This window comes from Salmo trutta, chromosome 21 (assembly GCF_901001165.1).
Source record: "Salmo trutta chromosome 21, fSalTru1.1, whole genome shotgun sequence".
NCBI classification, from domain to species: domain Eukaryota; kingdom Metazoa; phylum Chordata; class Actinopteri; order Salmoniformes; family Salmonidae; genus Salmo; species Salmo trutta.
Window position 1 is genome coordinate 2,692,121 of NC_042977.1, and position 15,363 is coordinate 2,707,483.

The 15,363-nt window shown below is 45.6% G+C and overlaps 1 protein-coding gene across 3 annotated transcripts in view; it reads left to right on the forward strand.

Moving 5' to 3' along the window:
* myo10 (myosin X) overlaps positions 1 to 15,363 on the forward strand; it is a 290,886-nt gene that overhangs the window by 181,271 nt on the left and 94,252 nt on the right. For all 3 annotated transcript variants that reach the window (XM_029703950.1, XM_029703951.1, XM_029703952.1), the window contains 4 exons: positions 4,668 to 4,802; positions 11,931 to 12,055; positions 12,544 to 12,557; positions 12,781 to 12,865. In XM_029703950.1, coding sequence (XP_029559810.1) covers positions 4,668 to 4,802; positions 11,931 to 12,055; positions 12,544 to 12,557; positions 12,781 to 12,865 — 359 coding nt within the window. The remainder of the gene's footprint in view (positions 1 to 4,667; positions 4,803 to 11,930; positions 12,056 to 12,543; positions 12,558 to 12,780; positions 12,866 to 15,363) is intronic.

The following is a 15,363-nucleotide window of genomic DNA, read 5'->3' on the forward strand; positions in this document are numbered from 1 at the left end:
AGGTTTTTTCAGAAGGGGTGCAACTCTCGCTCTCTTGAAGACGGAAGGGACGTAGCCAGCGGTCAAGGATGAGTTGATGAGCGAGGTGAGGTAGGGGAGAAGGTCTCCGGAAATGGTCTGGAGAAGAGAGGAGGGGATAGGGTCAAGTGGGCAGGTTGTTGGGCGGCCGGCCGTCACGAGACGCGAGATTTCATCTGGAGAGAGAGGGGAGAAAGAGGTCAAAGCACAGGGTAGGGCAGTGTGAGTAGGACCAGCGGTGTCGTTTGGCTTAGCAAACGAGGATCGGATGTCATCAGCCTTCTTTTCAAAATGGTTGACGAAGTCATCCGCAGAGAGAGAGGGGGGGGGGATTTAGGAGGGAGGAGAAGGTAGCAAAGAGCTTCCTAGGGTTAGAGGCAGATGCTTGGAATTTAGAGTGGTAGAAAGTGGCTTTAGCAGCAGAGACAGAAGAGGAAAATGTAGAGAGGAGGGCGTGAAAGGATGCCAGGTCCGCAGGGAGGCGAGTTTTCCTCCATTTCCGCTCGGCTGCCCGGAGCCCTGTTATCTAATCTTGTATAATATTGTCAATAATCCCTTACCTTTAGTTGTCTTCATCAGAAAGCACTTCCAGGAATCCCAGGTCCACGACAAATGTATTTTCGGTCGAAAAAGTCCATCCTTTATGTTCCATTAGCTTGCTGTTGTTAGCGCGTCTGAAGGCTGTATCCAAATGCTGATCCGGGCGCGGGACTGCGGTTTCGAAAAATAACTTTTTTCCCTCCTTTAGGTTCGTTCAAACATGTCAAACGTTGTATAACATTAATCTTCAGGGCCTGTTTCAACAAGAGAGCCAATAAGATTCGAGTGGGACGATTGCATTGTGTTTCAAAACGTTTCCAAAGGTGGGGGTAGACACGACCGCCGACATCACAATGCTGATGGCCCTCCTACTGTGACCAATTGCCACAGCGTCTCCTTCATTGAGTTTCGACATTAGAAGGCTGAAAACACTTTGTAAAGACTAGGGACATCTAGTGGAAGCAATAGAAAGTGCTCAATGAACGATATCTCACGTTGTGAATAATAGGCAAAGCTGTGAAGTCGAGTCCACAATTCAGAATTACACTTCCTGTTTCAATCGGTCTCGGGGTTTTGACTGCCATATGAGTTCTGTTATACTCACAGACACCATTCAAACAGTTTTAGAAACTTTAGGGTGTTTTCTATCCATATATAATAAGTATATGCATGTCCTAGCTTCTGAGTTTGATTAGTAGGCCGTTGAAAATGGGAACGAATTTTTTTCAAAAATGCGCTGTGGCGCCCCCTATCCTAGGGTAGCCTCAAGATGTGCTTCTTCTTTGTTGCCTTGGCCGTGTGTTTTGGGTCATTGTCATGCTGGAATACCCATCCACGACCCATTTTCAATGTCCTGGCTGAGGGAAGGAGGTTCTCACCCAAGATTTGACGGTACATGGCCCCGTCCATCGTCCCTTTGATGCGGTGAAGTTGTCCTGTCCCCTTAGCAGAGAAACACCCCCAAAGCATAATGTTTCCACCTCCATTTTTGACAGTGGGGATGGTGTTCTTGGGGTCATAGGCAGCATTCCTCCTCCTCCAAACACGGTGAGTTGAGTTGATGCCAAAGAGCTCCATTTTGGTCTCATCTGAACACAACACTTGTCCTCACCCAGTTGTCATCTGAATCATTCAAATGTTCATTGGTCTACTTCAGACGGGCATGTATATGTGCTTTCTTGAGCAGGGGGACCTTGCGGGCGCTGCAGGATTTCAGTCCTTCACAGCGTAGTGTGTTACCAATTGTTTTCTTGGTGACTATGGTGCCAGCTGCCTTGAGATCATTGACAAGATCCTCCCGTGTAGTTCTGGGCTGATTCCTCACCGTTCTCATGATCATTGCAACTCCACGAGGTGAGATCTTGCATGGAGCCCCAGGCCGAGGGAGATTGACAGTTCTTTTGTGTTTCTTCTATTTGCGAATAATCGCACCAACTGTCACCTTCTCACCAAGCTGCTTGGTGATGGTCATGTAGCCCATTCCAGCCTTGTGTAGTTCTACAATCTTGTCCCTGACATCCTTGGAGAGCTGTTTGGTCTTGGCCATGGTGGAGAGTTTGGAATCTGATTGATTGACTGCTTCTGTGGACAGGTGTCTTTTATACAGGTAACAAACTGAGATTAGGAGCACTCCCTTTAAGAGTGTGCTCCTAATCTCAGCTTGTTACCTGTATAAAAGACACCTGGGAGCCAGAAATACTTATTTCCCTCATTAAAATGCAAATCAATTCATAACATTTTTGTTCATGCGTTTTTCTGGATTTTTTGGTTGTTATTCTGTCTCTAACTGTTCAAATAAACCTACCATTTAAATGATAGACTGATCATTTCTTTGTCAGTGGGCAAACGTACAAAATCAGCAGGGGATCAAATACTTTTTTCCCTCACTGTACACACATACATACATACATACATACATACATACATACATACATACATACATACATACATACATACATACATACATACATACATACATACATACATACATACATACATACATACATACATACATACATCCATCCATCCATCCATCCATCCATCCATACATACATACATACATACATACATACATACATACATACATACATACATACATACATACATACATACATGAAAGCAAGCAAGGCATTGTTTTAAATGCCATATGAAGAGTGCAAAGCATTCTTGAAACACATCCGGCTTATCATGCATTATCACCATCATTGTTGTGGCTAGACTCATTCAAGGACATGCTATCAAACAAGAAACCCTTGATATAGCTGAAGGCTGGAGACTACAATGTAAGGGATATGGTGTCAAGGATGTGTGTGAGTGTGCATGCTTGCATTAGTGGAGGCTCCTCAGAGGAGGAATCGGAGAACCATCCTCCTCATTGAATTTCATAAAAATCCAAATAGTGAAACATTAAAGTTATCCTTTTTAGATACAACTATAATAAATATATTAAAATGTCACCAAATAATTGATTAAAATACACTGTTTTACAATGAAGGTTTACAGTAGCCTCAGCAGCACTCTGTAGGGTAGCACCATGGTGTTGCCGGAGGACAGCTAGCTTCTGTCCTCCTCTGGGCACATTGACTTTAATACAAAACCTAATTATGACAACTTCCGGAAGACGTCCCCAATGAACTGACATGTTGTCCACTCAATTAAAGTATCAGAGAATGAATCTAGTACCGAAGCATAAGCCACAGGTAGCAGGCACTGCAGTGCATAGAATGTGATGAGTAGTTGACTCAAAGAGAGAGAAAGACAATAGTTGAACAATTTTGAAAAAAATATATTTCAAAATTAAGAAGAAGCAAGAGAGATAGAGAGAGAAATCTAGATATATTTGGTTGTATTTTCTTTTTTTAATTCACTTAGCTAGCAAATGCAGCTAGCTAGTTTAGACTACTCAAACACCCTGCTCAAACAGAGGGATGCTATGTAAGCTAGCTGGCTATGGCTATCCAACACTGGAACTCTTTCAAGTCAAGGTCAACTTTTGGTTTCATAAATTTATTGCCACCGGGGCCCGCCAGTGTAACTGCTAAACTGCTTTCTGACTGTACACTGTACTGTGTAATTGTTGCGGGTTTACTAATGCATTAGTGCTAGTAGTCTAGTTTGCTATGACATGACAATGATGTAGGCTGTGTGTAGCCATTAGCAGTCATGATATGGTTTGGCTTGGAAAGTGTTATTTCCCTGGTCACAGACAGCTGATGTGTTGTGCACTGAAGTCCACAAGCGAATGGAAAAGGTGAGAGGAGGAGAGCACGTAGATAGTTGTGAGAAGAAATTATATATACAACGAGCAAAGTCATCATGCTGTTTTTATGTGGCTGCTATGAAAGTGAACTGTTTGCATGTGATCAGGGGTGTATTCATTCCGCCGATTCTGTTGAAAAACGTTTCTTAAACATTTACATTTACGTCATTTAGCAGACGCTCTTATCCAGAGCGACTTACAAATTGGTGCATTCACCTTATGATATCCTTATGATATTAAACGGAAGCAAACGGAACAAAACGGGGAGAAACATACCTGAATTTGTTCAATAGAAACTCTCATTTACAACTGTTGGACTAATGATTACACTCTAGATCAGCTAGATGCAGGCAAGAGTGTGCAAGGCGGTATTGAATTTGTCACCGTCTGTCACTTTGATTACTCCAAATTCTCTTGATCTGTGCACCTACGTTGTAAAAAAGGCTAGGTTGAAGCAACCTCATGATGGGTCCAGGGAAAAATGTAGTATCATGTAGTAGCCTAAACCTATCGATTGAACATTGAACTGGGTGAATGGAATATGAATGACAGTCATCCAATATGCTGTAATAGAAATAAGGCCATGCTCATAAAAAAATAAAAATCATCCTCCCTCATGTTAAACGGTATCGACCGCCACTGACGTGCATGTGTGTGTGTGCGCAAGCATGCGTGCGTGTACGTGTGTTCATGACACAAAACCATACAAAAGTGTATTAACCAATATCACTCCGTTCCCATTTCGACGTGCCTTTTACATTATGTACCAGTCCCATTCTACAGCATTGAATAAAGAAAGATAAAATAAATCCAAATCATCCAAACTCTTTCTTTCTCCTTTCCTCCCCAGTGGAGAGAGCGGAGCGGGTAAGACAGAGAGCACCAAGTTGATCCTGAGGTTCCTGTCAGCTATGAGTGAGCACTCCCTGGAGCTCTCCTCAACAGACAGGACGTCACATGTGGAGGAGGACCTCCTGGAGAGCAGGTATGTGTTTACATAGCTAAGGACTTGTGAAGAGCAGAATCAACCATCTCTGAGTAACCTCTAAACACTTGCTTTTGAGAAGGAAAAGGCCAAATCATTTTTATACAGTGAGTCAATCATCGTTATCTTAATGCAACCCCGAAAAGTCCCAATGGGCCACTCTGGTCCCAAGTAAGGTAGATATTTTTTGGGCCAGGGTAGGCTTTTTGGGGGACAGGTCTCAGAGCTGGAAACACAAAAGTCTGTGTCTTAAGGCCAAACACTGGGGTAAAGTTGTATGGTGTAAGCAAGCCATAAGTAAAAGGTGTTAGTACTAATTTTAGGTGTTGGTACTTATTTACATTTTACAGTATTTGTATTTTATTAGGGATCCCCATTACTTCCTGCCAAGGCAGCAGCTACTCTTCCTAGTGTCCAAACACATTAAGACACTTATATTACATATAAACAAAAGATAAAACGGTACTTCATATAACACTGTCACACCACCACATATCCACAACACAAAATGTATGTTACCACTAAACAACAATATTACAATGTACGCATGTGTAGAGTGTGTGTGCTAGCGCTCTTGTGCGTCTGTACCTGTGTGTACCTGTGTGTGTGTCTCTTCACAGTCCCCGCTGTTACATAAGGTGTATTTTTATCTGTTTTTTAAAATCTGATTCCACTGCTTGCATCAGTTACCTGATGTGGAATAGAGTTCCATTTAGTCATGGCTCTATGTAGTACTGTGCGCCTCCCATAGTCTGTTCTGAACTTGGGGATTGTGAAGAAACCTCTAGTGGCATGTCTTGTGGGGTATGCATGGGTGTCTGAGCTGTTGCTAGTAGTTTAAACAGACAGCTCAGTGCAGTCAGCTTGTCAACACCTCTTACAAAAACAAGTAGTGATGAATTTAATCTCTCCTCCACTTTGAGCCATGAGAGATTGACATGCATATCATTGATGTTAGCTCTCTGTGTACATTTAAGGGCCAGCCGCGCTAACCTGTTCTGAGCCAAATGCAATTTTCCTAAATCCCGCTTTTGGAACCTGACCACACGACTGAACAGTATGTGTGTGACAAAACTAGGGCCTGTAGGACCTGCCTTCTTGATAGTGTTGTTAATGGACAGTCTTCTCCCCATCTTATCTACTGTTGTATCAACATGTTTTTATCATGACAGTGTACAATCCAGGGTTACTCCAAGCAGTTTAGTCACCTCAACTTGCTCAATTTATACATTATTCATTTTAGTTGAGGTTTAGGGTTTAGTGAATCATTTCTCCCAAATACAATTCTTTTCCTTTTTGAAATATTTAGGGCTAAGTCCTTGCCACCCATTCTGAAACTAATTGCAGCTCTTTGTTAAGTGTTGCAGTGATTTCACTCGATGTAGTAGGTGACGTGTATAGTGTTGAGTCATCCTCATACATAGACCCTAACACCCTCTGTGTTCTGTTAGACAGGTAACTCTTTATCCACAATATAGCAGGGGGTGTAAAGCCATAAGACATACGTTTTTCCAGCAGCAGACTATGATCATTAATGTCAAAAGCCACAGTGAAGTCTAACAAAACAGCCCCCACAACCTTTTATCATCAATTTCTTTCAGCCAATCATCAGTTGTTTGTGTAAGGGCTGTGCTCGTTAAATCTCCTTCCCTATAAGCATGCTGATCTTTTTTTTGTCTATTCGTTTACTGTAAAATAGCATTGTATCTGGTCAAACACCATTTTTTCCAGAAGTTTACTCAGGGTTGGTAACAGGCTGATTGGTTGGCTATTTGATCCAGTAAAGGGGGCTTTACTATTCTTGCGTAGCGGAATTACTTTTACAGAGTGGCAAGTAGCCTAGTGGTTAAGAGGTTGGGCCAGTAACTGAAAGATTGCTTGTTTGAATCTTCGAGCTGACTAGGTGAAAAATCTGTTAATTTGCCCTTGAGCAAAGCACTTAACCCTATCCATTCGCTCTGGATAAGAGTGTCTGCTAAATGACTAAAATGCAAATGTAAAATGCTTCCCTCCAGACCTGAGGGCACACACTTTCTAGTAGGCTTAAATTGAAGATATGGCGTGTGTAAGGGGTGCGTAATGGCGGCAGAGAAGTCAGGCGCAGGATAGCAAAACTGATTTACAACGGCGCAGTTTAATAAATAAAACCACCGTAAAAAGTACAAATAATCAATGGGTAAAACCCATCACACACCAGCATAACGTGCACAAGCACTACAATAAACAATTCCGGACAAGGACATTGTAATGATGGAATTGAAACCAGGTGTGTGGGAAGACAAGACAAAACAAATGGAAAATGAAAGGTGATCGGCGATGGCTAGAAGACAGGTCACGTTGACCGCCGAACGTCGCCCGAACAAGGAGAGGGACCGACTTCGGAGGAAGTCGTGACAGTACCCCCCCTTGACATGCGGCTCCAGCAGCGCATCGACACCAGCCTCGGGGACGACCCGGAGGGTGAGGCGCAGGGCAATCCAGACGAAGATGGTGGAACTCCTGCAGCATTAAAGGGTCCAACACGTCCTCGACCGGAACCCAGCACCTTTCCTCCGGACCGTACCCCTCCCACTCCACGAGATACTGAAGGCCCCTCACCCGACGCCTCGAATCCAGTATGGAGCGAACGGAGTACACCGGGGCCCCCTCGATGTCCAGAGGGGGCGGAGGAACCTCCCGCACCTCAGACTCCTGGAGTGGGCCAGCCACCACCGGCCTGAGGAGAGACACATGGAACGAGGGGTTAATAAACCTCGTTCACTCTACTCAGGACTTTAAATGGCCCCACAAACCATGGACCCAGCTTCCGGCAGGGCAGGAGGAGGGGCAGGTTTCGTGTCGAGAGCCAGACCCGGGGCCTCACTGTGGTGGCGGTCTGAGTTCTCTTTTTGGCGCAGCACGGCCCGCTGAAGGTGAACACGGACAGCTTCCCATGTCTCCTCCGTGCGCCTGAACCAGTTGTCTACCGCAGGAGCTCCGGTCTGACTCTGATGCCAAGGCGCCATAACCGGCTGGTACCCCAGTACGCACTGGAAGGGAGAGAGGTTAGTGGAGGAGTGGCGAAGCGAGTTCTGTTCCATCTCGGCCAGGGCACAAACGCCGCCCACTCCCCCGGCAGGTCCTGGCAATAGGACCGCAGAAACCTGCCCACATCCTGGTTTACTCTCTCCACCTGCTCATTACTCTCAGGGTGAAAACCTGAGGTGAGGCTGATCGAGACCCCCAGACATTCCATGAAAGCCTTCCAGACCCTAGACGTGAATTGGGGACCTCGATCAGACACTATATCCTCAGGCACCCCGTAGTGCCGGAAGACGTGCGTAAACAAGGCCTCTGCAGTCTGTAGGGCCGTAGGGAGACCGGGCAGAGGGAGGGGATGACAGGACTTCAAGAACCGATCTACAATGACCAGAATCGTGGTGTTACCCTGTGAGGGGGGAAGATCGGTTACAAAATCCACCGACAGGTGCGACCAAGGCCGTTGTGGAACGGGTAAGGGGTGTAGCTTCCCTCTGGGCAGGTGCCTAGGAGCCTTACACTAGGTGCACACCAAGCAGGAGGAAACATAAACCCTCACGTCCTTAGCCAAGGTAGGCCACCAGTACCTCCCACTCAAACAGCGCACTGTCCGACCGATCCCAGGATGACCAGAGGAGGGTGACGTGTGGGCCCAATAGATCAACCGGCCACGAACAGCAGACGGGACGTACAGACGCCCAGCGGGACACTGGACGGGAGCAGGCTCTGCACATAACGCCTGCTCAATGTCCGCGTCCAGCTCCCACACTACCGGCGCCACCAGGCAGGAGGCGGGGAGTATGGGAGTGGGATCCATGGGCCACTCCTCTGTGTCATACAGCCGGGACAATGCGTCTGCCTTCATGTTCTGGGAGCCTGGTCTGTAGGAAAGGGTAAACACAAAACCGGTGAAAAACATGGCCCACCTTGCCTGGCGAGGGTTCAATCTCCTCGCTGCCCGGATGTACTCCAGATTGTGGTGGTCAGTCCAGATGAGGAAAGGGTGTCTAGCCCCCTCAAGCCAATGTCTCCACGCCTTCAAAGCCTTGACAACAGCCAACAGCTCCCGGTCCCCCACATCATAGTTTCGCTCCGCTGGGCTGAGCTTCTTCGAGAAGAAGGCACAGGGGCGTAGCTTCAGTGGCGTACCCGAGTGTTGAGCGAGCACAGGTCCTATTCCAGCCTCGGACGCGTCCACCTCCACTATGAACGCCAAAGAGGGATCCGGATGGGCCAGCACGGGAGCCGAGGTAAACAGAGCCCTCAGGTGACCAAAAGCCCTGTCCGCCTCAGCCGACCACTGCAAACGCACCGGGCCCCCCTTCAGCAGTGAGGTAATGGGAGCCGCTACCTGACCAAAACCCCTGATAAACCTCCGGTAGTAGTTGGCAAACCCTAAGAATCGCTGCACCTCCTTTTCCGTGGTGGGAGTCAGACAATTACGCACGGCTGAAATGCGGTCATTCTCCATCTCCACCCCTGAGGTGGAAATGCAGTACCCTAGGAAGGAGACAGACTGCTGGAAGAACAGGCACTTCTCAGCCTTGACATACAGGTCATGCTCCAACAGTCGACCAAGCACCCTGTGCACCAGGGACACATGCTCGGCGCATGTAGCGGAGTATATCAGAATGTCATCAATATACACCACTACACCCTGCCCGTGCAGGTCCCTGAAAATCTCGTCTACAAAGGCCTGGAAGACTGATGGCGCATTCATCAACCCGCACGGCATGATGAGGTACTCATAGTGCCCTGAGGTGGTACTGAAAGCCGTCTTCCACTCGTCTCCCTCCCGGATACGCACCAGGTTGTAAGCGCTCCTGAGATCTAGTTTGGTGAAGAAGCGTGCCCCGTGCACTGGCTCAATCGCTGTGGCTATGAGCGGTAGCGGGTAACTATACCTCACAGTGATCTGGTTTAGACCCCGATAGTCAATACACGGGCGCAGACCTCCCTACTTCTTCTTCACAAAAAATAAACTCGAGGAGGCGGGTGAAGTGGAGGACCGAATGTACCCCTGACGCAGGGATTCGGAGCCTCCGTCTCCACCTGTGAGAGGGGATACACGTGACTCCTGGGAAGTGCAGCGTCTACCAGGAGATTTATCGCGCAATCGCCCCGCGATGGGGTGGTAATTGAGCTGTTTTCTTTTTGGAGAAGGCAAGAGCCAAATCGGCATATTCAGGGGGAATGCGCACGGTGGAGACCTGGTCTGGACTTTCCACCATAGTAGCACCAACGGAAACCCCTAAACACCTCCCAGAGCACTCTCACGACCACCCCGTGAGAACCCTCTGTGGACAAGAAACAGTGGGGTCATGACAAGCTAACCAGGGTAGGCCTAGCACCACGGGAAACACAGGAGAATCAATAAGGAAGACACTAATTCTCTCCTTGTGACCCCCCTGCTTCACCATGCCCAGATGTGCGGTGGCCTCCCTAATCAACCATGACCCTAATGGTCGACTATCTAAGGCGTGAACATGGAAGGGCACAGCCACGGGAACAATGGGGATCCCTAAACTATGGGCGAACAATCTATCTATAAAATTCCCAGCCGCGCCTGCATCGACGAGCGCCTTATGGTGGGAATGCGGGGAAAACTCAGGAAAAGTGACATACACAAACATATGTGCAACAGAGGGCTCTGGGTCCGGAATTCTGTAAGAGGTGCGTACTGGCGGCAGAGAAGTCACTAAACTGATTTACAATTGCGCAGTTTAATAAATAAAACCACCGTAAACAGTACAAATAATCAATGGGTAAAACCCGTCACACACCAGCATAACGTGCACAAGCACTACAATAAACAATTCCGGACAAGGACATGGGGGGAACAGAGGGTCAAATACACAACATGTAATGATGGAATTGAAACCAGGTGTGTGGGAAGACAAGACAAAACAAATGGAAAATGAAAGGTGGATCGGCGATGGCTAGAAGACCGGTGACGTCGACCGCCGAACGTTGCACAAACAAGGAGAGGGACCGACTTCGGAGGAAGTCGTGACAGAGTGGCAATATCGTCCTCTATTTTCCTCAGTAATTTTCCTCCCAAGTTGTCAGAACCCGATGGCTTGTCATTGTTGATTAGACAACAATGATTTGTTCACTTCTTTCACACTCACTTTATTCAAAATTACAATGCTTGTCTTTCATAATATGGTCAGATATACTTGGGTGTGTAGTGTCTGCTTTATTTGCTGGCATGTCATGCCTAAGTGTGTTTAGCTTGCTAATAAAAAAAATCATTAAAGTAATTGGCAATATCAGTGGGTTTTGTGATGAATGAGCCATCTGATTCAATGAATGATGGAGCTGAGTTTGCCTTTTTGCCCATAATTTCATTTAAGGTGCTCCAAAGCTTTTTAATATCATTCCTTATGTCATTTATCTTTGTTTCATAGTGTAGTTTCTTCTTATTATTATTCAATTTAGTTACATGATTTCTCAATAGCAGTACGTTTGCCAATCTGTTGTGCAGCCAGACTTATTTGCCATTCCTTTTGCCTCATCCCTCTCAACCATGCCATTTTTTAATTCCTCATCAATCCACAGGGATGTAACAGTTTTTACAGTCATTTTCTTAATGGGTGCATGCTTATTAAGTAACTGGGGTAGGCAATTTCATAAATGTATCAACTGCAGCGTTTGGTTGCTCCTCATTACACACCACAGACCAACAAATATTCTTTAACTCAACAACATAGGAATGACTACAAAATGTATTGTATGACCTCTTATACACTATATTAGGCCCAGAACTTTGGTTTTCCTAGATATGGCTATTATATTGTGATCACTACATCCTATGGATTTGGATACTGCTTTAAAGCAAATTTCTGCAGTACAATATTCCATTGGCTCTATATGAATTATTGGACAGCACCTGCCTACTTTATGTACAGATTGTAAAACATTTTCAGTTGTTTAGCTTTTTGTAAAGAAAGACGTTTTCAAACCTTATCTAGTTGCGGGTGCATGGAGGATGTAAAAAACAATATTTGAAAAAAACTCCAGCTCGCTGCCAATATTCTTACTTCAACAATTTAGTGGACTTTCTCTATCTCTCTCTGTCTCTCTCTTTCTCTCTCTCTACTCCTTTAGCCCAATCATGGAAGCCTTCGGCAACGCCAAGACCGTCTACAACAACAACTCTAGCCGCTTTGGGAAGTTTGTTCAACTGCACTTCTGTCAGAAGGGCAACATCCAAGGCGGTAAAATCGTGGACTGTATCCTTTACTACGCTATTAACACCCATAGTGTGGACAGAATGATGTTTTCTACATGTCCTGTTCAAGTTCCTATAGGAAATGCTCCAAACTGCTGCCAAACACTCTTCAGTGAAGGGTTTAGGTGATGATTTATTAGTGTGCAGTGTGCTGTTCTAGTTTCAAACGTATGACAGTCTCTGTTCTGGTGAGTTAGAGAATGGGACAATCAATGACTAGGTGTAGAGATAGAAAACTCTGCTTTCTCTCTCTCTCTGGAACTATTTTCCCTCCTATTTTTTCACCCACTTTGAGGTGTCACTCTCCCTCTCTACTCTCTCCCCTCTCTTTCTCTCTCATCTGTCTGTATATTTCTCTCTCCTTTATCTTCCCCTCTTCTTTCTCTTTCTAAAAATCTATGCCAGATAATTGTCATACATGAATCTCAATGTGGAGCATCCAACTTTCTCAAGGTAATATATGCCTTAACTGCCACCTTTCTGTGCAAGACCTCCTAGAGAAGGTAAATATTCTCTCTCTCTGTGTCTCTCTTTCTCTCTCTCTCAATCTCTCTTTCCCCATTATCCCCTCTCTCTCTGCCTCTGGCAGTCGGTCGGTCGGTTGGTCTCTCGGTCTCTCTCGCTCTCTTTCTCTCTCTCTCTCTCTCTCTTTCTCACCAATGTCATTGTGTTGCTATGTGTCCTGTTGGAGGTGTGTGGTGATGGTTGTGTCCTCTGCCCTATCAGAATCGAGTTGTTAGGCAGAATCCAGGGGAAAGGAACTATCACATCTTCTATGCACTTCTGGCTGGAACCAATGCAGAACAGAGGGGTGAGTGACAAAATGATACATGGGGCAAACCAAAACATAACAGAAGGGTGTAGCTATCTCTTAGTTTATTTTCTACATGGGGCAAAAAAGGCCCCCAAAGTAAGATCCAGGCACACTTTAGCATCAAAACTGAACATTGAAACCAATAATAGCCGAACTTTAGAAGATCTGGTGGCCTGCCTCGCCTAAATCGGATAAAATGTTATTTGTCACATGCTTTGTAAATAACAGGTGTAAACTAACAGTTAAATACTTACTTATGGGTATTTTTCCAACAATGCAGAGTTAAAGATTATTCAATTCCATAAAAAAATTGAAATAGTGACACGAGGAATAAATACACAGTGAATAACAATACCAAGTAAAAATAACATGGTTATATAAGGGGGGAGTGTGAAATTGTGTGTGAGTGTGTGTGACATCATCATGTGTGTGTGTGTGTGTGTGTGTGTGTGTGTGTGTGTGTGTGTGTGTGTGTGTGTGTGTGTGTGTGTGTGTGTGTGTGTGTGTGTGTGTGTGTGTGTGGAGTCCAGTGTGTGTGCATAGTCAGTGCAAGGTAGCAAGAGAGTTAGTGCAAAAAAGGGTCAATGCAGGTTAGTCCGAGTAGCCATTTGATTAGCTTAGCAGTCTTGTTTAGCAGTCTTATGGCTTGGAAGTAGAAGCTGTTCAGGGTCCTGTCGGTTCCAGACTTGGTGCACTGGTACTGCTTGCCGTGTGGTAGCAGAGAGAACAGTCTATGGCTTGGGGGGCTGGAGTCCCTGATGGCAAGGAGCTCCGTACTCACCACCCTCTGTAGCGCCTTGCGGTCAGGTGCCTTGCAGTTGTCGTACCAAACGGTGATGCAGCCAGTCAAGATGCTCTCAATGGTGCAGCTGTAGAACTTTTGAGGATTTGAGGGCCCATGCAAAATCTTTTCAGTGTCCTGAGGGGGAAGAGGCGCTGTAGTGCCCTCTTCACAACTGTGTGGGTGTGTGTGGACCATGTTAATTCCTTAGTGATGTGGACACCGAGGAAGTTGAAGCTATCGATCCTGCTCCACTACAGCCCCATCGATGTGGATGGGGGCGTGCTCACCCCTCCGTTTCCTGTAGTCCACAATCAGCTCCTTTGTCTTGCTGATGTTGAGGGAAAGGTTGTTGTCCTGGCACCACACTACCAGGTCTCTGACCTCCTCCCTATAGGATGCCTTATCGTTGTCAATGATCAGTCCTACCACCATCGTGTTGTCAGCAAACTTGACGATGGTGTTTGAGCCGTGCTTGGCCACGCAGTCGTGGGTGAACAGGGAGTACAGGAGGGGACTAAGCACACACCTCTGATGGGGCCCCCATGTTGATGGTCAGCTTGGCAAATATGTTGTTGCCTAGCCTCACTACCTGGAGGCGGCCGTCAGGAAGACCAGGATCCAGTTCCAGAGGGAGGTGTTTAGTCCCAGGGTCCTGAGCTTGGAGGGGACTATGGTGTTTAAGGGGGGGACTATGGTGTTTAATTCTTAGCTGTAGTCAATGAACAGCATTCTTACATAGGTATTTATTTTGTCCAGGTGGGTGAGGGCAGTGTTGAGTGCAATAGAGATTGTGTCATCTGTGGGTCTGTTTGGGCATTATGCGAATTGGAGCCTTTCAAAGCATTTCATGCTATATATGTAGATATGTGTTTCTCCTACAGTGGTTCTTCCTTTAAAAGTTTTGAGCTTATGCCGCGACCATTTGTGGTAGATGGTGGCATTCTGTCATTGCACAACACTATCACAAGGGGGAGGTAGAACGCTCTATCGGTAGTCTAAACTGCGGCAATTAATGGAGGCATTTTCAGTCTGAGAGTCTCTCCTCTGGAACTAGAGTCCTGCATCAGGCAACAACAACAAAAACTGACGATGGTCCTGGAGTTAAGAGAGAACTTGGGTGAATACAATGGGGGAATTTCACTTGACATGTGGACTGACGATTTTCGTAAAATAGGTATGGTGGGCTTTTGGTTTCTCTCCCTCTTAAAAAAAACAGAAATAAATCATTCTAAATAACAAACTGGCTTTATTTACAAATTAGTAAGAATGTCTCACCCCATGTTCAAGAATGGCCTTTTTCCCTTTATTCAGATTACAATCGCTCACTTTCGGTTATTTGAAACGAAGCCATAGAAAGTTGGTTGCAATTTCAGTAGGAAAAAAAAGTAAGGAACTTGTCTGTCGGCCCTGCATTAAAGACCAAAATTGGTTAAAGAAAATTGGGATAAATAAAAATATATACCAGTTTCATTTAAGGACCAAAATTCTAACTCCACCCATAACTTTTGGACTTTTAAACATTCCCAGAAGGCATGGATTATTATAACCTACTGCAGGCCTAAAACCTATGGGTGCAAACAACGTTTTCATGATGGACTATTAGCAGGATAAAAGACACTTCAACCTTTCCAAAATGATAGCTCGGCTAGGTGTGAACAAAAATCCCCACAACTTGTAATGTATTAAGTACTCTAAAGTTTTACATTTCTAA